The sequence below is a fragment of the Taudactylus pleione genome, unplaced genomic scaffold, assembly GCF_031769625.1.
Source record: "Taudactylus pleione unplaced genomic scaffold, aTauple2 ptg000136l, whole genome shotgun sequence".
In the NCBI taxonomy this organism is placed as follows: domain Eukaryota; kingdom Metazoa; phylum Chordata; class Amphibia; order Anura; family Myobatrachidae; genus Taudactylus; species Taudactylus pleione.
The window spans coordinates 2,570,495-2,594,443 of record NW_028284538.1 but is presented as its reverse complement, the minus strand read 5'-3'; the positions used below and the strand labels follow the sequence as shown (position 1 = coordinate 2,594,443).

General features: G+C 45.6%; 1 protein-coding gene across 2 annotated transcripts; it reads left to right on the top strand.

The window, feature by feature from the left end:
* Window positions 1-1,245: 1,245 nt before the first annotated feature.
* Window positions 1,246-21,228, top strand: CNPY3 (canopy FGF signaling regulator 3). Of its 2 annotated transcripts, none has more exons than XM_088473491.1 (8): window positions 1,246-1,355; window positions 2,656-2,737; window positions 2,941-3,040; window positions 7,683-7,812; window positions 9,241-9,337; window positions 17,597-17,719; window positions 17,901-18,018; window positions 20,288-21,228. In XM_088473491.1, exons 3-8 carry the CDS (start codon window positions 2,950-2,952, stop codon window positions 20,491-20,493), a joined length of 765 nt encoding a protein of 254 aa, XP_088329617.1. In that variant the 5' UTR covers window positions 1,246-1,355; window positions 2,656-2,737; window positions 2,941-2,949; the 3' UTR covers window positions 20,494-21,228. The 2 variants fall into 2 exon arrangements, with proteins under 2 accessions (XP_088329617.1, XP_088329618.1); XM_088473492.1 differs by lacking the exon at window positions 1,246-1,355 and adding an exon at window positions 1,410-1,475.
* The last annotated feature ends 2,721 nt before the right edge of the window (window positions 21,229-23,949 follow it).

The following is a 23,949-nucleotide window of genomic DNA, read 5'->3' as shown; positions in this document are numbered from 1 at the left end:
AAATCAAGCATAATTACAGGAGAGCAACATCACTCAATTTTATGCGCACCCCTACAGGGGCGTAATAAGTAAGGACGGGGCCCTTGCGCAGTTTGCATCCCCCCTCCTGTCTAGCCGGTGGCGCAAGTGAGTAGACTCTGGCGCTGTGCTTGGGTGTACGGCACAATATTTCTACCTCGTATGCACACATTACTGGGAAAATGGCCATTGTGCAATTTTTCTGGTGATTTTGCAGCGACTCCACCTCCGATGCGGAACTCCAGAGAGCTAAGTATTTGAGAACACGGTGCAGATTGTACAGTGGACCCAGGGGCTTGTGGGACTGATTCAGAGATGGCCCGAATTGCTCAGCCGCACACAGGTGGCTATGCAATTCCGTCCATTTAAAATGCAAATGCAGAAGGAGGTGTCACACACCTCCTTGCTGCATTTGCGTGATTCCAGCGCTGCGACCGAGGTCACAGCTTGGGGTCACCATGCGAACTCGCGATTGTTGCCGATGTTCCTTTGTCCAGGCTGCGGCCTGGCCGAGTCCTGGCAGCTTGCGAGGCCAGGAAGTCTGCATGCGCCCACGCAGACTCTGGCCTCGTCCCTTCCGGAAAACGGGGGCGACGCCCCCGTTTCTGTGAACGTTGCCGGGGAAAGCCCCTGCTCCGCCTCCCAAATGCAGCAGCCAGGCTGCGGCTGGCACACACTGCGAGTGGGCTCGCAGTCAGAAGGCTGTACACCTGCTGCGCATGTGCAGTCTCTTTCAAACATCGGAGATGTGCGCTAACCATCGGGTTAGCGTATATCTCTGAATCAGGCCCTGTGTTCTCCGCACACCCAGCACCCATTATAGATATGCCACGGCCCTAGCATGTGGGGCTGTGAGGTAAAATGAGAGATGTTACTGTGGGGCTGCACAGCCTCCATCTCAGATAACTGAATTCAGACTTTCGCTTTCTTATAAACATTAGAATAAATAATCTGCAAGTATATTGACACCCCCGTGTTTTTTATGGTCTATTTGTCCACATGTATGAAACCGAGTTAAGAAATATATTAGAATATAATCCAAGATTCAGACGCCAGACATCACATATATTATACATATTGCACAAGGAGCACCGCCAGATTCCTTTTCATCTCGCACCCTCCATGATCACTCTTTATTAGACTACAACAAAATGGCCGCCGTGCTATTGGTGGTGTAGACCCGGAGACACGGTCAACATGTCAGTTTTGTAAACTGATTACAGCTCTAGTAAATGGAAACTGAACATGCACGCTGTCATTGTGATTGGCTGCAGGGCCACGTGATACCAAAAGCAGAAGTTACCGGAGGAAAGAGAAGCAGGGAAGAAGGCAGCAGGGTGAGATGATGGACGTGTCATCTGTGTATTATAATGCTATTATGTCTCCAGCCTGTTGCACTCATTTATATTGCATTGTAGTAGCCATAAACAGTCCCTGTTTGGCTATATGAAGTATTGGTATGTAGTCAGTGCATTATACCCTCCCATGTATATACAGAGGTGCTAGAGGGGCTTCTTATGTTGTATAAAGCAAATCTGCACTTTCTGTTCATTCATAGACAGATGGGGGAGTTTATCTGTACAGATCTATGCAGCACACAGCAAAGGGGCAGAAGGGAATTTGGGAGTCAACAGGGCATAAACAGGAGGTATGGGACATACATGATTATCACCCAAAGTAATAAGTTCATATATGGTGGAATTGAGTTTCCATCACTTCCTTCTGACAGTCCAAAAAACATAGAGTGTGTTAAGTGGCCCTTTGTGCGTAAGCACTTGTTTGTGCCAGAGACACTTGATTGTAAGCTCCAGGGACCAGTGTAGATTACCATACATTATATTGCACCGCACAATATTTTGGTTCTCTCTCTCTCTCTCTCTCTCTCTCTCTCTCTCTCTCTCTCTCTCTCTCTCTCTCTCTCTCATTATGGTACTGTAAGTATTTGATTATTTGCTTTGTATTTCATGAGCTTGTTGTATCCAGTCAATTATTCTCACGCCTTATTTATTTTTCTCAAAGGAACTGTTTAATATTTGAGCTTATGTTACTTGTTTTAGGCAGCCATTGACTGCAAGATATTCAGGGCCAAACGGTAGAGAGACTGAGTGACGGACTGATAATAGCCATGCATCTATACCATGAACGATCTATGGGCACGATGTCCAGTTCCTTGCCTGTAATCAGCAGGTGGTTGGGACAATCTAACACGTTGGATGATCAAATCAAGAGATCCCGACTGTTATTCTGCAGTTTTCAGTTGTTCATACACTGGTCAATAATTGTGCAGAGCTGTCATGTATCGGCTGGATCTGAACGATAATCATTCAGTGTATGGCCAGTTGTAGAATTGGCTTTATTCTAGAACCCTCCTGTTTCCATCCACCAGTAATGTAATTTACATTTCAGAGCAACCTGCTTTTCCCTGCCTGTGAGGTCTGCTTGCAGTACACATATGGTAGCTGGTGACATCACAACGTCCATTTATAGCAAAATAACTAAGCACTGATTAATGAGTTTCTGGGGACGTACTTCATCCATATCATCCAAGTTTAATCAGCAGTCATCTCTAGGAGCTGCTTGCATGCTAAAAATAAATAATTCCAAAAGGTGACTTATAATATGCTTTTTATTTTACAGTAAGGATGAACATTATTCCTTATGATACACAAGTTTCGTTATAAAACAGCAAGTTTGTTGTTCGAGGTGATCCTCAAATCAGGTGTGTGTTCCCCTCGCTGACAATTATGAGTCATGTGACATCACTGCTCTCTAGACATAAGGCTATATTTGACATGGTATTTTTACATATTTCCTTGTCACTTATGTAACCTATAAAACATACACTCACACTTACTGTATTAGTTATTGAATGAGCATACTGTCGGAAGAATGCTGCTTAGCCTGTTTTGTGTTCTTTTACAGTGATCGATCATGTGGTTCCTGCTTGTTTTCATTCCGCTCAATATCGACCTGGCCAGGACAATGGAAAGTGAATGGGTCCATCTTCCCAATAAATGTGAAGGTATGACCAGTGCACATACACACGTCTGGATTATTAGGACGCTCAGTGACGTATGTAGAAAAAGCTGTGAAGTTACAATTAGCAGCTCAGATATTGGAGTTTGACAGACGGGGTGATCTCGTGGTAGCTCTTATCTATAATATACTGTAATGATAGCTGGGAAAATTAGCAGTAGATCCGAACTATGAAAGGTTGTAGCAAGAAAGAGGATCACTTTGTGCAAGATCTCTATAAGATTCTATAAAAACAGGTTGTATCTCCTCTAGGACAGATTGTAAAAAAGCCAGGTGCAGCTAGCATTAGATCTACTCTATGGCAGGATGTAAATGACAAGATCTATAGCTGTGGACCTCATCTGTAACAGGAGCCCAGATCACGGAGTATTGGATTTCCTGTATGACAGACTAGAATACACCATATAAAAGGTGTGATTTTCTGTTAGGCTGTACATTGAATATAGACAATGTAATCGTCATACAGTAACAATAGATGGGATATCTACCTCCTATCTGACAATATGTAACATTACATCTGATTACTGCCTCCTGCCAAGCAGACTGTGCAATACATAGGTTAATTTAACTGGGGGTTTCCTCTCTGACAGACCCAAGGTACCCACCTAAGCAATGATATATTAATTTTACTCAAACAAAATAATTTAAATGATATTTTGGAGCCTGTGTGCTGCTGCTAATGATATGAGAAGGTTCTGCCTGTGTCAGTCTCTCACTCCAATCGCTGTCAGCGTGGTGGATAGCTCATCAAATCAGGATGGGGTACAGTTCTAAGAGGAGGAGGAGGAGACAGGTAGCTATGGTGTCCTTCTAAGTTCAAATTGCCAGTATCAGTACATCACTCTCTACTAGCACCACAAGACTGCAGGGGCAGGAAAGGACTGGAAGCCCTTCTAATGTCCCACCATTTGTGAGAACATTGTGGCAGCACAAAGTACCTAAGCACCTGTTTGGTGTAGGAATTTTGCTGTGTCTTGGCAGTGTGCGTTGTATGTTTGCAGATCAGCTGTGGATCACTCTGAAATATTGTCAATCTGTTAATTTAAATTCTAGCTGGCTCTCTACACTGTTCTTTTCTAAGCCCTACCCTGCTCTACCAGTTGGTTAATCGGCATTGAGCACCTTTCCTCGTTATTGTTATGCCCTGTTTTGCATGTCCCCCCCCCCAATATAAAAACAATCTGACTTTGTGGTATCCGTTAAACTTTAAGTGTCATCTCATAATGTTGTGTTTGTTCATGCATTTATCATGAGAGATGGATATTCTTCAATGAATAGGTGGAGATAAGGTATTTCTAGCATTAGCTAAATTAATTACTTTTTTTTTTTTTTTTTCTAAATTTATGATTGACAGATAATTATTAGCACATGGCATGAGCAAAGTTCTCTTCTTCCTCAGAGAGTGTCAGGATAACCACGTGCACCAAAGAATGTTCCGCTGTTCAGTACATAATAGTAATTCATCCTATTTTTCATCTGGTGGCACAATGTGGCATGCAGTGTAGGCTTGCAATAATATCCCTTTAATTCAGGATACCTATAAATTACACAGGTTTTATGGCTGATTAAAAGCCAGTGAAATCCAGACTTGAATTTAGCCAGCCACAGAACCTGTGTAATTCATACTGTATGTTCCTGGATTAAAGGGTTGTTATGGCAAGCCTAATCTGGGGGAAGTGATCTGGGGGAAGAGCGTGGCATGCAGTGTGATCTGGGGGCAGAGTGTGGCAGGAAGAATGAACTGGGGGCACAGCATGATAAGCAGTGTGAACTGGGGGCAGAGCATGGAGGCACAGCGTAACATGCAGTGTGATCGGGGGGGGGTACAGCGTAACATGCAGTTTCATGTGGGGGCACAGCGTAACATGCAGTGTGATCAGGGGGGCACAGCATAACATGCAGTATGATCAGGGGGGCACAGCGTGGCATGCAGTGTCATATGGGAGCACAGCATGGCATGCAGTGTCATGCGGGGGCACAGCGTGGCATGCAGTGTCATGCGGGGGCACAGCGTGGCATGCAGTGTCATGCGGGGGCACAGCCTGGCATGCAGTGTCATGCGGGGGCACAGTGTGACATGCAGTGTCATGTGGGGGCATAGTGTGTCATGTGGGGGCACAGCATGGCATGCATTGTTATGGGGGGCACAGCATGGCATACAGTGTGATTGGAGGCACAGCGTGACATGCAGTTTTATTGGGGGCACAGTGTGGCATGCAGTGTCTTGTGGGGGCACAGCGTGGCATGCAGTGTCTTGTGGGGGCACAGCGTGGCATGCAGTGTCTTGTGGGGGCACAGCGTGGCATGCAGTGTCTTGTGGGGGCACAGCGTGGCATGCAGTGTCTTGTGGGGGCACAGCGTGGCATGCAGTGTCTTGTGGGGGCACAGCGTGGCATGCAGTGTCTTGTGGGGGCACAGCGTGGCATGCAGTGTCTTGTGGGGGCACAGCGTGGCATGCAGTGTCTTGTGGGGGCACAGCGTGGCATGCAGTGTCTTTTGGGGGCACAGCGTGGCATGCAGTGTCTTTTGGGGGCACAGCGTGGCATGCAGTGTCTTGTGGAGGCACAGCGTAGCATGTAGTGTCTTGTGGGGGCACAGCGTGGCATGCAGTGTCTTGTGGAGGCACAGCGTAGCATGTAGTGTCTTGTGGGGGCACAGCGTGGCATGCAGTGTCATGTGGGGGTACAGCGTGTCATGTGGGGGCATAGCGTGGCATGCATTGTGAGCGGGGGCACAGCGTGGCATACCGTGTGATTGGAGGCACAGCGTGACATGCAGTTTTATTGGGGGCACAGTGTGGCATGTGGGGGCACAGCGTGGCATGCAGTGTCTTGTGGGGGCACAGCGTGGCATGCAGTGTCTTGTGGGGGCACAGCGTGGCATGCAGTGTCTTGTGGGGGCACAGCGTCACATGTGTCTTGTGGGGGCACAGCGTGGCATGCAGTGTCATGTGGGGGTACAGCGTGTCATGTGGGGGCATAGCGTGGCATGCATTGTGAGCGGGGGCACAGCGTGGCAAGCAGTGTGATGGGGCACAGCGTGACATGCAGTTTTATCGGGGGCACAGTGTGGCATGTGGGTGCCCAGCATGGCATGCAGTGTCATGTGGGGGCATAGCATGGCATGCATTGTGATGGGGGGCACAGCGTGGCATGCAGTGTCATGTGGGGCACAGCGGCATGCATTGTGATGGGGGGGGCACAGAGTGGCATGCAGTGTGATCTGGGGTTCTGATCTTCAATTGAAACATTACAATTGAACCTGACATCAAAAATGCTAGTTTCCAGTCTTCAGGTTCAATGTTTACATTAAGTTTGCTACCACTGCATTAATTTTTGGTTCGTTTTGTCAAAGTAAAAACCACATTATTCATATATGAATGTCACAATGTTTACAAACTCCTTTCTTTGTGTACATCCGCACTGCCTAATGTGCAAGGACTGAGATGCCCACATCTAGCATCCGTGCACGCTATAATACTGATTGGTGCAACCTTAGAAGCCACCATCGGTTGCGCCATCGAAACTTGCATCAGCCCTATGGCAGTTGTTGTTTCTTTGTTCAGTCGAGTGTCTGGGTTCACAACAGCTTTCACTGACAGGCTTGAGACACTCCCATTTTTGCATGCATTTCTATCCACCTCCCAATCATCGCCCAGGAACTCCCATGAACAGCACCTTTGTACGTACACTGTGATTAGAAATTTTTCGAGCAAGACAATAACTCAACGGCGTGAACATTGGCATTGCGTGCTGCTCTGAATCAGACCCTATTACTCCCATTGTATTATACCAGCATCATATGAGTTTTGCCTTTTACATAATGACAAATGCCACACATATGCTACGTAGGCTTCCAGCATATTATAAAGCAATAAATCCACACATTATCCGAGTAGATGTATATGTAGTCCAATTGAGTCAGAAAAAATATGGTTATTCACTGAAAAATTATTTTAGATAATTTAATAACATTAACCGTAAATGTGGTGCAGACCCTTAATGTTTTAACGCAGAGTGCAGTTAAATATTGTAATCCCAGTCTCACCTACAGTACAATACCAGTTCTCTGACTGGTGCAGCCAGACTGGGATGTGCACCACCATCCTGCCCCTTGTGTCTTATAGAGCAATTCAGGGGATGAAGGAGAGTTGTGTGGAGCATAAGATGAGGGACAAAAACCACATTGGGTATGATCTAAGAGAAAGGAAAGAGCTGAATAAGAGGGTTTGTTAGAGATCAATGATACATGCAGATATTCTGGACCTGCAACAAAAGATTGCAACTGCTACTGAATTAGTATCATTCTCTAAATCGGACCCACTGTGTCCAGTTATTTACAGATCTATGGGGAATATAGATAGAGGCTGCTGCAGGCTCTTTTATGTGCAACATTCCATAGGCTTGCATTGTGATTGGTTGTGATTGGCTATTGGCAAACCTTGTGACGACGATCTGCCTGCAGGAGCCTCTGATTGGCTCCAAACGTGTCTGCTGCATTGCATTGATCAGGGCCATCTTTACCTCCTGCTTCATGTCATTGTATGTTATCTATTTGATCCCCTTAATGTACAGAGCTGAGTACTACTCATAGCGTAATAATAAATTGCTGGATTTTCTCCTTTGCAGTCTGTAAGTACGTTGCTGTGGAGCTGAAATCTTCCTTTGACGAGACCTCTCGGACACATGAAGTGATAGATACCCGCTATGGGTTTCTGGATGATAACAAGAAAAAACAAAAGCTGAAGTATACAAATTCGTGAGTTACCCGCATCTGAATTTATTCCTGCTAAATGTAAAGTATTCTGTGCTCTTGTCATGGCACTAGTTTGGTGCACATACAGTATTACACTTGTTGTGTAACTGCAGTCTCTGTATAATTTACCTGTCTAAAGCCACGTACACACTGGCTTATATTGTGAATGATAATTGTTCACAATAACGATAATCGTTCACAATATCGTCCAGTGTGTATGCAAAATATCGTTAATGATATCTTTCATCGCCTGAACCTGCAGGCCAACGTGACAATATCGTCAGGTTGTGCATGTTCAGGGATGCTGCCGATGACATCACTGAACGATATCGTTAACGATCATCGACATTGAGCCCGGCAAACACTTAACGATAAAGCTCGTGCAGCGAATTGTTAAGTGTGTGTGCGCTTTAATACTCGCTTCTCCTTGGTCTTGTAGCACAAGCCTGCCAACGCTACCCTATAACACCTAGTCTAGAGTACCTTATTCTCTGTCATGTAATGATAATCCTGCAACACCCTCGTTTTGTTACTGTTCCCTCCCTTCTCTTGGGAAGCCTGTATAGCACTCACTACATCTTAATCTTGTGATATGAGCCAGATTTACAGCACAGTAACTCCCAGAGCCCATGGAAGTGATGTGTATTTAGTGAGTGGTGTTCACTGTCTGGCTATGTCATTCATTTGGGTAACAAACCAGTGTTATAATATTCAAATAAAACAAAATACATTAGTTACTGTGTTAGGGGGAGATGCACTAAGCTCTGAAAAGTGATAAACTGGAGAGTGATAAACCACCAGCCAATCACCTCCCAACTGTCATGTTACAGGCTGTGTTTAAAAAATGACAGTTGGGAGCTGATTGGCTGGTGGTTTATCACTCTCCAGTTTATCACTTTTCAGAGCTTAGTACATCTGGCCCTTAGAGAGAGATAAAGTAACACCAATCAGCTCCTAACTGTCACTGTACAGGCCGTGTTTGAAAAATGGCAGGAGATGATTGGTTGGAACTTTATCTTCACCCACTTCACATCTCTCCAAGGCTTAGTACATAGTTTTAAAGAGCTGCTAAACTGAAAATATGTTGCGCTATTTAAAAGCACTGTTAATAGCATTCACAATTATATTTTACCAACATGCGTGCACGCTGTTTATGTCAACGTGCATGTAAAGGTTTCTGTGCATATATTGTACTTGAAATAAGTATTTTCATTGTATTACGACTGTAGACCTGAGTATTACGAATTTCAGATTAATTAGCCCTTTATGCAAATAGTTTCTTCTCAGACATGCAGTCTGCTCTGCATTGTCACAAATCTTCCCCCAAGATCATAGTTTTACCTCTGTAAGTTATTATGAAATGCAGCTTGTGTTTTAGGTTTATCTGCACCTTACTAACAAGATTCGTCGGCATCCTTTTATTGTCCCCAGGGATATCCGCCTGATTGAAGTCACAGAAGGCCTCTGTCAGAGACTGTTGGATTACAACCTTCATAAAGAACGGACTGGCAGTAATCGCTTTGCTAAGGTATTGTCCATATATAAAGGACTGTACATATACATGCAGAAATGAAAAGTGAACTTGCCATTGTCTCTGAAGACCACTTTAATTTGTTAAAACTAATGCCGCGTATCTACTACCCGATTTTAACAGTCCGCTGGTCGTTTTTGACATCTATCATCGCCCGGTCAACCTGACGTCGTCATCAGGTTGACCATGTTCGGAAATGATTGATGTGCCTACACTGAACGACTGATCGTTCAGTGTAGGCACATCAGTGACTGTGAAACGACTGCACGATTACAATGTCGTAATCGTGCACTCGTTTCACATTTGTGCAGTGGATACGCGGCTTTAGCTTAGAAATTAATTAACAGAGTCTTCTGGTGAGTCCTAGCCGCATTGCATCGTGACTTAGATGTAGTTTCAGCCAAAAAAATTCAAAAAAGACACCTGGTACTAGCAGAGTCTAACGAGACCAGGCATGCTCAGAGGGGCTGTTTGGTGCTACTAGAGCAAAGACCAATGAGGACACATCTGTACCTAGGGGCTCGAAGCAATAGCTCTTCACAATAATATTTTGTAATTGTCCACTTTAGAATTAATGTTGGTGTATTCCTGTCTCAACTTTATCACTGGAAACCCACGTAAATAGGAGGAGTACATACAAACTCCACACAGCTAGGGTCCTGTTCTTCCCTCCAACACTCTGCTCGCTTGACTTTTTCCTGTCCAGTACTATGTTGACCCAATCTGTAGTCCTGACATTTTTCTTCGCTGAAGTTTTCTCCCTGTGCACCATACATACCTCCCAATTTTCTCTTCTCAAAGAGCTCTAATCTGCTCTATGTCTAACCTCATAGTATGGGAATGTGAAAGCATGAGAAAGAAGTACAAACGGGGTACACGTCAGGGTTGCCCTCTATCACCTATTCTCTTTGCCATGGCTATAGAACCTTTAGCGTGTTTGATTAGAGAGCTAATCCTGCAGTTCAGGGATTGCAACTAGGACCTAGAACAGATAAAATAGCACTTCATGCTGACGACATTTTGCTTTTTGTTTCTAAATACAGTATGACACTTATATGCCCAGTGCCCTTGAAATCATTAACTCCTTTGGCAAATACACGGGCTTGTTGAGTAATTGGGATATATCCTGTATACTCTCTCTTAGAGGTGCATGCCCTCGTACTCCACTTAATTCTCTGCCGCTGAGATGGGTGGACTCGTTGAAATATTTAGGCATGTGGATTACTATTGATCCTCACAGTTATGTGTCATTAAATATTAAACCAAAGAATGTTTAAGGTCCCGGGTAGCAATATGGGGTAAACTACCATTAACGATTACTTTATCTAATTAAACGGGTTCTACAACCCAGACTGCCATATGTGGTTCAGCCTTCCCCAATTTATATTCCACAAAGAATATTTAGGCAAATAAATGGTTTATCATCCTTAATTTGGGTTGACCGTAGAGCTTGTATTCAGTTGGATACATTTACGAGGTCACGTGATTCCGGGGGACTTGCGTTACCTAATTTTAGGTTTTATCATTACGCACTGCAATTGGCACATTGTGATCATGGTTGCTGGATTCGGGTGCAGATGCTTTACTTACCTTTCTGGTGATGCAGGTGTCCCCACACCCCACTTCAAAAGCTACTAAGTGGCAGTTTGAGGGGGGTAGGGGCTTCAATAGTTAGGCAAGCTGTCCTAATTTGGAGGCTGGCGTCACATATTTTTCAGGGACAGGGATTGGATCTCGATACCCCTTTTATTATTATCCTTGTTCTTTATTTATATGGCTCCACAAGTGTTCCGCAGCGCCTTACAAAGTACATAAACAAATAATTTGACAAGCGACTTACAGTACAATACACTATAGGACAAGGACATGGCTAATATACATTGCTACATTAGCGACCATAACACCTAGATATGCAACAGAGCTTAAGCCCCTTTATCCCATACCTGTGAGCTTCAGGTTAACAAAGTCTGGGGAAAATGGGGGGGTGGTATCTCTAGGACAGTTGTACACTTCCGGGGTATTTAAGTCATTCCAACAATTGCAGCAAGAGTTTGGTATTCCCAAGCATTATTTTTATAGATACCTGCAGCTCCGTCATGCCATAAATGCACCGTTTGTGGATGCCCCTCCGGAGCTCCAAGATTCCCCTGTTAAACAATGACTGCAGTGTGTTGGTCCTAGGCACTTGATATCTGTATTATATTCAGCCATGTTGCGTGCACATCATAGCGCGGAACTACCGCCTATTAAGCAAAAGTGGGAAGTAGACCTGGGAATACGGTCTTATGATATATGGATAGAAGCGTTGGGTAGTCCACGTGTGTCTACTACAGCAATTCCATATCAGCAAATCAAATTGCTTCTGATTCACAGGGTATATTTAACGCCAGACTGATTGTTCAAAATTGGTGGTAGAACTGATTTAAAGTGTCCTAAGTGTAATCTGAAATTTTGGCATCTATTGTAGGAAAGCCTGGTTATTAGTTCCTTTCTACTTCAGGGTCCATAAGGGTCCACAGGGTGACCTTGGGGTATAGGTGATGCAGAGTCATCCGGGCACCTTACACAGTAAATTTTTCTTCCCAGGATGCACTTGGATGACTTTCTATACCACGCCCCCGGGCCAGAGGCACCTCGGTTTCGTTGGGTGCCCGGACGGTCGGGTCACTGAATACAGTGGGGCTGTTCAAACAACACCTGAAGATTAAATTTTTTTTATTTATTTAAGAAGACTTCTCATCTGTAAGCCGACAGTCTAGGGGACGCCCGCGCTGTCGCTTCGTCACCCCGCTGTCGTTGAGACGTCGGACTGATCTAGGGATCGCGGCGAGAGCCGGGGTCTGTGCTAGCCAGACCCCGGGTGCTCCCAGGACTGCAGCCGGATTTACGGGGACTTCAAGGTAAGCGTGGAGCACCGCTCGTGCAGTCCTTTCTCCCCTGGGTCTCTGGGGATGGACCGGGGGGGAAGACGGTGGTGGAGCCAGGCCATATACACCTGCGCTTCCACTGTACAACTGCCTGGGGACATGGGGGGTGCACTGCTTGGGAACCACTGTGCTTCCAGCGCCTCAGGGGTTAATCACCGGCAGGGGAGGCTGCCTTCCCTGTTCACAGCCGGCTCCTCCCCTCTGCAACAGCGCTCCTTCCACTGCGGTCTGGCTCAGCTGCAGCAGCTCTCCTCCCACAGGAACCCCTCTTCCTGGATATCTGGCGGCCATTTTCTTCCTGGCAATTTCACAGATCTCTGAGGAGCGCAGAGCCTGGGTCCCCCTACATACCTCCCCCCAGTGTGTAGTCAGTGTATGTAGCACTATATCCTACCAGACATTAAGTCTGTGTAGTTGATTAGTAGTGCCGTTTGTGCAGGTGTTATTTATTTCTGCATTATATGTGACTGCATGCTACAGCTGTCTGTCTGAGTTTCACTTTCTTCTGTCAGCCATTTTACTTTCCCTGTGTCTTTTTTTTCTCTAAGTCCTAATAACAAGTGTTGTCAGGGTGTAGCCTCATGGTCTGTTTTTTTCTGTGGGGTGGGTCACATTCAGTAAATTGGTATCCTTTCCACCATGTCTGGTAGTGAGAGTGATATGCCAAATTGGCTCCTGTCCAGCTGTTATGTAAAAAGTGTACAGCGGAATTAGGGGTGGGAGACATGGTACTGGAGGGATTATGTTTGAGATGCTATGCTCCTCCAGGTCCCTCTACTGTCTCAGCCACTCCGCAGGAGCCCCCTTGGGCGTGCTTTGCACAAGCACTTACGGCCATTGCGGGACGTTTAGCTGTTCCTCCTGTGTTTTCCCCGCTAGGGTTCACACAACAGCATCTTATGCCCTCTCAGAGCCTGCTTCAGCTGGCTACACCCATGCAGGTGTTTTCCCCTCCGTGGGTTAATACGATTCCTAATGCATTACAGGGTGTGGCGGAGGTGCGACAGGTGGATGGCACCCCAAACTAGACCGGCTAAAAGAGTTTTGCAGTCGTCTCAACCTCTGTATGATGACGTTTATATGTCATCTGATGATGGGATGCTCCCGGATGACTCCAAGTCCTCTATACGTGAGGTCCAAGTCAAAAATGTATATTCCGGGTCTGTTACAAGCTGTCCACGCATAGAGAAGGATGAACCTCCAGCACCTAAATCCAAGCATGCCTTTTTCAAAGACATAAAGGCGACAGCTGCTATATTTACTTTGTCCGACCAGCTGGTGGATCACCTGGAGGTGGCATGGAAAACACCTGGAAAGCGTTACCAGCCGCAGAATCAACCGGCCTATGCTTATCCCTTTGCTGAGGAATATTTTTCTAAATGGGAAACTTCACCGGCAGTGGATTCCCATGTAACGCGCTTGGTTAAAAGCACGACTCTCCCTATGCCTTCCACGTTGTCCCTGAAGGATACCACAGATAGGAAGGTGGAGGTTTACCTGAAGTCCATTTATTCCCTTTCAGGTGCCGCGTGCAGACCAGTCATGGCTATCTCCTGGGTGGCTCGAGCTATAGAATGTTGGGCAAACACTCTGGAAAAGTCCTTGTCTCCGGACGCTACCAGGGAGCAGTTGAATCTTGTGGGCAACCTCCGAGATTCAGCTACCTATTTTAACGAGGCTGCCATGGATGTCAGCTTATTGAATGCCAGGATTTCCACTGCGGCCATTGTGGCTCGCCGCTCCCTGTGGCTTCGCTCTTGGAGGGCAGATGCCGACTCCAAGAAGGGATTGGAGTGTTTACCTTATAGCGGTAAAATCTTGTTTGGCCCGGATTTTGATAAAATTGTGAATACACTGGCAGCGGCTACGTCTGCCTTCTGCTCCTGCCTAAGGGTCTCGGTCTGTCCTTTCGGACCTATCTGGCCCCAGGTAAGGTCAGAACTCAGTCCTTTCCTAGGCCGTCAACCGCAAAGAAGACTACCAAGCCTAAGAACAAGCTTGGAGTAAGACGTCCGGCTGTCAAGCCTGATGACAAGCTCTCAGCCTGACGGGGCAGGCCTCCCCCTGGGGGATCCCAGGGTGGGGGGCTGACTTCTTCAATTCACACCTGGGTGAGAGAAATGGTCTCTCAGGGGTACGCAGAAGGCCTCCACATCATTTCTCCTGTACAGGCCTCCTGTCAAACGAGGACAAGGCCTTGGCTATTCAAGAGGCAGTACAATCCATGCTTCAGGCAGGGGTCATTGTACCGGTCCCGTTATCCCAGAGGGGAACCGGTTATTATTCCAGCCTTTTTCTGGTTCAAAAGCCAAATCTGTGGCTACAGGGGGTCCGTCTGTCACCATACCTGGACGACCTCTTACCGTTTCCAGGGTCTCCAGAGGTATTTCACCACCACCTACAGTTGACAATATCTGTACAACAGATGCACGGGTGGTTGATCAATTGGAAGAAATCCTCCCTGATCCCATCTCAAAGGATGCTCCATCTGGGAGCTCTATTGGATTCACATCAATAGAGGATCTTTCTGACAGCAGAAAAGATCTCCACTCTACAGACGCGAGTGCGCAGATGGCTCCACAGTCTCCGAGTGTCCATACACTCAGCCATGCAGTTACTGGGATCCATTCTGTCGACGTTCGACATGGTGGAATATGCCCAGTTTCATTCCCGGCCTCTGCAGACATTAATCCTCTCCAGGCGGGACAGATTACCCCATCGGATGAGGACACAAACGATGGTGCTCTCTCTGGAGGTGCGTCTATCTCTGATTTGGTGGCTATAGATGGCCCACCTCACCTGGGGGCGCCCTTTTTGGACTCTGGAATGGGTCCTTCTGACGACGGACGCCAGTCTCCGGGGTTGGGGCGCGGTGACAGGTCTACACTCTTTTCAGGGACGATGGACAGCAGAGTAGTCTGCTCTACCAGTAAACATATTGCAACAAGCCAGGCTACTACTTCGCGGAAAGCCCGTGCAAGTTCAATCAGACAACGCCACGACAGTGGCTTACATAAACCAGGAGGGACTCTAAGTCAGACGGCAATGACAGAGGTGTCGCGCATTCTGACATGGGCAGAAGGCCATCTAACTGTCATATCGGCAGTGTTCATCCCAGGAGTTCTCAGTTGGGAAGCAGACTTCCTCGGCCATCACAACGTACATCCTGGGGAATGGTCTCTTCACCAAGAAGTGTTTCAGCTCCTAGTGGACAAGTGGGGCCTTCCGGACGTGGACCTTATGGCCGCTCGACAAAATCACAAGCTGCCACTGTATGGGTCCAGGACAAGAGACGCCAAGGCTCTCTTGATAGACTCTCTGTCAGTCAAGTGGACCTTCCAGTTTGTGTACCTGTTCCCTCCAATCTTCCTTCTTCCTCGAGTACATCGGAAGTTCAAACAAGAAGGAGGCACTGTCCTCCTGGTGGCTCCAGCGTGGCCCAGATGTCACTGGTACTCAGATCTTCAGAGTCTCTCCATCGACTTGCTGTTGCCTCAATGTCAGGACCTGTCGTGTCAAGGTCCCTGCCTTTACCCAGACCTGGGTCGTCTGTCTTTGACGGCATGGCTCTTGAGACGCGTCTCCTAAGGTCCAAGGGTTTTTCCGGCTCTGTGGTTAACAACATGCTCAGAGCACGAAAACCTGCCTTTGCCAGGATTTACCGCATGGTGTGGATAACCAGTGTTTTGGCTTTCCTGCAGGCGGGTTTGGACCTTTTGTCTCCGCCTTGCTTCGCTGAAGGTGCATGTCTCTACCCTTTCAGTGTGGTTCCAGCAAAGGATTTCTCCTTTTCCTGATATCCACACTTTCCTGCAGGGGGTCCTTCGGATCCAGCCTCCCTTTGTCCCTCCTGTGGTGCCTTGGGATGTGGCTGTTGTACTTCGGGCCCTCCATTTGAACCCCTGGACTCAGTGGATCTCAATTGGGTTACTACTAAGACAGTTTTTCTTCTGGCTATTGCTTCTGCCAGAAGAGTTTCAGATTTGAGAGCTCTCTCTTGCAGTTCCCCATTTCTGGCTTTTCACCAGGACAGGGCGGTGCTTCGGACTCACCCTGGGTTCCTTCCTAAGGTGGTCTCTAGTTTCCACATTAATGAGGAAATGATTGTGCCGGCGTTTAATTCCCCAGACCTCTCGGCAGGTGAGGCCTCATTGGATACGGTGCGGGTCCTCAGGATTTATGTGGACTGTACCAGGTCCCTTAGGAAGTCAGACTCCTTGTTTGTGCTTTATGGTTTCCACAAGAAGGGATGGCCAGCCAATAAACAAACTTTGGCTTAGTGGCTGCACATGGCGATCTCTGTGGCTTACACTAATGAGGGCCTTCCAGTGCCGCCCTCTGTTACTGCTCATTCTACTCGGTCTGTGGGTAAGTTATTTTTCCTTTGTAAAACAAATAAAAATTATTGGTTTAAAAAAAAAAAAAAAAAGAAGTACAAATATATACTTCCCATACATGCAGTGACATATATATATATATATATATATATATATATGTATGTATTACATACACAATGTGCAAGACGGGCATATGGAGTTTTAAAGCTTGATAAATACATTAAAGTCTTGAATCAGCTATAAACTTAGGCTGGGTACACACTTAACAATATGTGTACCCAGCAATGTGACGGATGACCGCAACACAGACATGCCGATCTATCGGGTGGCCGGTGCCCATTACACGATCCGATGCCCAACCGCCCATTATGTCTGTACCATTGAGTGGTGTCATTAGCCGGGTTGTCAGATTGAGCTGCATGAAGGGCCGACCTGAAGATGCGCCTGACGACCAAACGGGAGCACATTTAGTTGTTAGTAGTGTGTACACATTATGATGTGTTGGCCCAATCTGCGGGATCGGAAGACACATTGGGCAGAATTTACGAAGCAGCGGCTTCTGTAAGCCACTGCTTTCCGGCGGGTTGTAGGAACATATTTAAAACGGCACCTGGAGTCAGTGAAAAGCCCATTGTCTACATAACGGCTAACGTGTACCCAGCTTTAATCCCACTTTTTTTACATAGAAATTTAATCAAACTTCATAAATGACTGTGACTTTAATGAATTGACTCACTCCTGATTCAGTAGGTCAGTTCCTCCTCCGTACAGGCCCAATATGTCCTCCCTACTCTCTGCTTATATGAATGTCTCCCTCCCAGCTTCCTTATTACCTCTCTCTCTCCTGCCAGGGTCTCTGCTTACCCTGTTTGCAGGAATTCCTGTGTTCTGGCTTTTCACTGTGTTCAGTGTTGGCCTTGCATGTTGCCTAATTGTTTTTACATTAGTTGAAGGTGTGTTATATGTTTATTCCATGGCTTTGTGTCACTCAGGGGATGTCCGAAACGTTCCAGACTCTGCATCACCTCGTCCACAAAGGGGTGAAAGTTGTAATGGATATCCCCTACGAGCTCTGGAATGAAACATCCGCTGAGGTTGCTGATATGAAGAAGCAGGTAATTCAGAGAAAAGCAGATTCTGTAATAGGATAAGATTATCAGATCTATTACAGTATGGCATTATGGGTAAGCATAGAATAATTGTACATTGTAAAATACATTGATTACTGTTATGTGATGGGAGAGAAAAGCATGTTTCTTGTTGCTCCTAATGCTTGCTCTGCACCGCTTGGCACAGTGTGATGTCCTGATGGAGATGTATGAAGATGTCATCGAAGATTGGTATCGAAACCACCAGCAAGAAGACCTTACTGAGTTCCTGTGTGTGAACCACGTCCTGAAGGGGCAAGACCAAAGTAAGTGGTCCCATTCTCTATACTATTATTATTACTATTATTATCCTTTATTTATATGGCGCCATAAAGGTTCCGCAGCGCCTCACACAGTACATAAATGAGCACACAAGAAAAACAGTTATTAGTAATACAAAACAATGTAGGACAAGGACATGGTTTATAAACATAGCTGCATAACACAAGCAGCAGGACATGAGCAACCAGGTGTTAGGTGTCATTGTGGGGAATTAGGAGTAAATTATACTATAAGTAGGGGGAGGAGAAGCACGTGAGGGATGAGGGCCCTGCTCATGAGAGCTTACATTCTAAAGGGGAAGGGCAGACAGACAGCAGCGACACAGAGGGGTAGATAGTGAGGAAGGAGCATGGAGCAGTGGGTTAGGATATGTGCTGCAGAATGTGTGTGTATAAGATGACCTGATGTTATGTCAAGATTAAGTCCTTCATTCAGTTGTCTCTATGACAGAAAATAGATTTTGATTATGTGTTATTTACAAAATAAAGTTGTAGCACTTTAATTATTGTGTGTTACATTTTAGCATCCAAATACATCCTGATAAAAATGGATATATTATTGGACTGTCCTGCCATCCTAATACAGTAGTGGCTACTTTAATCCCAGTGTTTAACATTCAGCAAGGTGTATGTGTCGATCTGATATCTCTGTTGTCACTGACCATCTATATGTGTGCTCCCAACAAATCCTGGCGCTAATCTTCACTCAGATTTTTGAGCGATTTATAATCATCATCACTGTTGACTCATTAGTAGTCCGTATATTGTCTCAATACCTCTGATTAAACTAATATTTGTTACGCTTTGTGAGTATTCAATAAGCTGGGGGACTGATCTCAGTATTTCTCTTTCCGTAATATTTCTCCTGACAATATTCAATAAGCTATAAATGTGCTAACATAATCTCTCTCTTTGCCATCTTCTAGAAGGTGCTAGATAAATGATGAGTATAATCTGACTGGTTGCTATGGGCAACATCTCCACTTCTAAAAACCTGCACTTTAGTAAATATGCCCCTAATATTTTGTATGCAGGAGTTGGAGGGCATTGTCTTAAAGAGCCTGACCGTTCATCACTACCCCATGACTGTAAGCTCTCATGGGCAGGATATTCCACCCTTTTGGTTCTCATCTTGCACTATTGTCTTCAGTGCACCCCCACAAACAGCAGCTCTGATCCAGGCTGTCTGTTCTCCCAGGGGACTGGGTCATTGAATGCTATAAATTGGTTACCATGTTGTAATATTACTAATCCAAGATTGTTCCTAGTACACCTTGTTATCTAAATAACAGCAGGCGGTTGTAGTTGCAAAATAGGTCTATTATACTGGGCAGTTTCCAAAGTGGTTCCCAGAGTGAATATCCCCCTCCATATAATGTACACCCAATTTTACTGCAGTTTGTAAAGGGGTCACTGCATGGGTACACAAATGAGAACAATACTCTAAGTAGTATAATGACTAGTATATGTAATAATGATATACTAGAACCTCATTTGTCTAGTACATTATACAGCCCTCCAATTGTCTGGGATGGGATGCGGTCATAATACCAACCGCAGGGATACCGACATTCAGACACCTGTCAGGATGCTGGTGCCGTCATCCCGATGGTAAATTTTTGTGTTTGGGGGAAGGGTTAGGAGATAGGATTAAGCACTAAGGGGGGTGGGGGCTAGGGTGTGGGGGGAGGTTAGGTTTAGGCACTAGGGGGCAGGGTTAGGTTTAGGCACAGAGTATGGAGGATTAAGGGTAGGGAGAGGGGGCGGGTTAGGATACTGACCTTCAGCTGCCAGCATCGAGATTTCACCCCGTACCCAACCCGTCCAGAATATATTATAGAATCAGTGATTAGCATACAATACAAGCCAGAAATTGTCCACCATATTGTATTGCCCCTTTGTTCCAGACTATCCGCCTTTCTTGCGTCCAGAATGCTATAGAGTGCCGATTGCCTCCATTTTTCAGAAGACAGAACTGAGATCCTTTTTGTCTGACAGAGGAGGAGCATTTTGTGTTCTCTGAGTAGGGGAACAATTTACCACATATGAGTACTGTGTCCGGGACAAATTCTACCCTGTGTCACCAACCTTAGGTGGCAAGAGGGATAGATTTACTTTGGGGCACATGAGGACACAAATGGGACTAAGGGATGGAGACCATAGGGCGAGATCCTCTTCCTGTTTTTTGCTGTGATGGAGTAGCTTTGGTCCTTGTGTCCTTATTCTGATTGGCTGTAATATTATCTGTATGCAGGCTGCCTAGCAGAGAATTGGAGTAGTAAGAAAGGGGACAATGCACCGTCATCTGGGAAGAAGAAAACATCCAAGAAAGGAGAAAAAAAGAAAGTGAAGAAGGTAACAAAAGACACAAATGATAAGAGCTCTGGCAGACCGATCCCAGGAAACCTGGAAGTGCCTGAGACAGAGATCCCCCAAAATAGACCCAGTGATGAGCTCTGACAGTGACTCATCCCATACACACTTGGACTGCCTGAGTTACAGGATACTTCTGGGTCCTAGTCCCTTTAATTGAAAACACAGTCCTTACTCTACAATTCCAGTAATTTCTTTGGAAGGATAAGGGGAACACATTCATTTATATTGGCAAAGAGCACTTCTTGTCCTGGGATGTGATTATGGAACCAAGAATACTGTATCCTTTCGGTGGCCTGAACTTTTGATCTATTTTTATATTTTATGTCCAATGTCCCATCTGAGCGAGAAGGACCAAGCTTACCATAATACAGCCAACGGAGTCCCTGTATTATTCACACTCACTGCCAGCAGGGTACTTAGCTACCATCTGCCTGGGCCCTGCCAGTATTACTAACTCACTGTCACCTATCTGCCGTCAATTGGTTTTGTCTTTGACAAATAGGTCAAACTGGCAGTAATTCCTTCTCTGATCTGTCATCCCTCCTTCTGTCTCACTCATGTTCCTCCCACTTCCCTATAGTCCTGTGTTCTGGATACGTTGTTCTACCCTATCCATTCTATCCCTCCGCTCATACCCCCTTGCTCTCTCTGCTTGTGTCTGGCTATGTTCACATTGCCTGTCAGCGCGGAATGTAAATGAGTCCTAGAACACCGGTTATGTAATATTATTGCAACTGTCCTGTTCTCTCTGACTTATAGACCTTACTTGTATTTACTTGTTTTTTTAAAAAAAAGAAGACAATAAACTGATTAGAAACACTTTTGGCTCACATGACTACATCTCTAGCCCGTAAAACCATGTAGAATGGAGTTGCGCTGATGTAAAGCCCTTTGCTGTTAATGAGGTTAGACCGCAGAATGCGTTGGAAGAAAACAGAAATCCGTATTGAAGGACCATGACATAAATGTCAGCCTGCACTGCTACAGATATTGGAAAGATTGTTGAAATAAACATGCTTTACACCTAATGTGTGACTTCTGTATCCATCTTTTTACATGTCTGCATGACAACTAAGACCCTTCTCACACATCCATGTCCCTTGCGTACAACAAGGAGGGGAGGTCCTCCATTCTGAAACACCCTGTTATAGGGTGTGAGGTGCTGGGCCTCACATTATGCTTCTTACCACTGCATTACACACTGACCGTAGTTGTAGGGTAGTGGGATATCGCAGGGATCCCCATAGAGCAGAGGTTCCCAAACTCCACCACTACAATCCAGGTTTTAAGGATATCCATGCTTGAGCACTGGTGACTTAATTAGCACCTCAAGTGAACAGTCAGTTCTTCAAGTTTGTGTTGAAAGCGGGAAAAATTGGCAAGTGCAAGGATCTGAGCGACTGACGAGGGCAGGATTGTGATGGCTAGACGACTGGGTCAGAGAATCTCCAAAACGGCAGGTCTTGTGGGGTGTTCCCGGTATGCAGTGGTCAGCACCTACCAAAAGTGATCTAAGGAATGCAACCAGTGAACCGACAACAGGGTCGTGAGCGCCCAAGGCTCATTGATGTACGTGGAGGTGAAGGCTAGCTCGACTGGTCCTATCCCACAGTACAGCTACTGTAGCATGAATTTCTGGCTATGATAGAAAGGTCAACAAAGGGTATCCCCCTGCACTCGGAATGATATCCGCAGTAAGATTTGAAAAACTACACGGTGGTAGATAATTCAGAGATCTCAGTTGCATATATTTGCAAAGATATGGCTAAGTCCCAAGGCCACGTCACATCTTCTCTGATTACTGGAGGTTCCTAATGTTAAGTATGGGGCGCAGAACCTCAAAAAAGCTGGCAAAGGCCAGCTATCCCAGGACAGCATACACGTGAGAGGCAAGGGTGTTAGTAGGTGTTAATAATAATAAATCAAATGCTATGTGTTAAAAGGTGATACATAAGTGAAAGGTGTAATTAAATGCTAAATGATGTAGTACAGGTTGAGTCTCCCATATCCAAATATTCCGAAATACGGAATTATTTTGGCATGACTGAGATAGTGAAAACTTTGATTGTTGATGCTTCAATGTACACAAACTTTGTTTAAGGCACAAAATAATTAAAAATAAAGTATAAAATGACCTATAGGCTGTGTGTATAAGGTGTATATGAAACATAAATGAATTTCATGTATGTACACAAACTTTGTTTGAGCCACAAAATTATTGAAAATATTGTATAAGATTACTTTCAGGCTGTGTGTATAAGGTGTATATAAATAATAAATGCATTCTGTGTTTAGATTTGGGCCCTATTTCTAAAACATTTCAATATGGTATGCAAATATTCCAAAATACGGAATATTCCGATATCCAAAATACCCCTGGTCCCAAGCATTTTGGATATGGGAGACTCTACCTGTATTAGTAAAAAAAGAATTAGAAAGTGCTAAATAAGATGTTATAGTGTGCCACCCCAAAGCAGTCCAGCCACGCCAACCCAGGGGGCACCGCGCCACAAACTCATCCCCAAAATAATAATATCCAATCTGGGTTATATAATTGCCTAATATAAGGCCACATAATAATGGCACATAAACAAAATGAGAGCCAGCTTACCTTGGAGTCACCCCTAGGTCCTCCTAATGGCACTATAGGAACCACATGTGTGCTGTCCTGGGGTATCTGGCCTTTGCAGGCTTTTTTTGGGGTTCCGTGCCCCAGACTTAGGAACCTCCAGTAATCAGAGAAGCTGTGACATGGCCTGGGGGCTTAGCCATATTTTTGCAAATATTTGCAACTGAATTCTCTGAATTATCTACCACCATGTAGTATTTCAAATCTTATTGTTGATTTCATTCCGAGTGCTGAGGGTTACCCTTTGCTGTTTCTTGTATAGAATAACCCCTCCCTTTCATGCACCTGACTGATATTACGAAGGTGATTGAGCAGCTACCAATATGTGCTGTATGATAGAAAGGTGTCAGAACACATAGTGCATCATAGCTTGCTGCATAGCCTCAGACCAGTCAGAGTGCCCATGCTGACCTCATTCCACTGCCAAAGCACCTACAATGGGAACATGAGCATCAGAACTTAGACCATGGAGCAATGGAAGAAGGTGCTCTGGTCCAATGAATCATGTTTTCGTTTACATAATGTGGACGACCGGGTGCGTTTGCGTCGTTCACCTGGGGAGGAGATAGCACCAGTTTGCACTATGGCAGGCCTGGCCAACCTGTGGCTCTCCAGCTGTTGTGAAACTACAAGCCCAAACATGCTTTACCAGCTGTTCAGTGGGAGGGTATGCTGGGACCTGTAGATCGCAACAGCTGGAGAGACACTGGTTGGCCAGGCCTGCACCATGGGAAGAAGGCAAGCCAGTGGAGGTAGGGTGATGCCATGGGCAATGTTTGCTGGGAAACCTTGGGTTCTGGCATTCATGTGAATGTTACTTTGACATGTATGACCTACCTAAACGTTTTGCAGACCAAGTACACCCCTTCATGGCAACGGTATTCCATGATGGCAGTGGCCTCAGCAGGTAA

Excerpts from the sequence above, each read along its gene's own strand:
- CNPY3 (XM_088473491.1), top strand. The coding sequence starts at position 2,950 with ATGTGGTTCCTGCTTGTTTTCATTCCGCTCAATATCGACCTGGCCAGG. Across the intron at positions 17,720-17,900 it reads TTGCTGATATGAAGAAGCAG|TGTGATGTCCTGATGGAGAT; the intron begins GTAATTCAGAGA and ends CGCTTGGCACAG. Across the intron at positions 18,019-20,287 it reads CCTGAAGGGGCAAGACCAAA|GCTGCCTAGCAGAGAATTGG; the intron begins GTAAGTGGTCCC and ends ATCTGTATGCAG.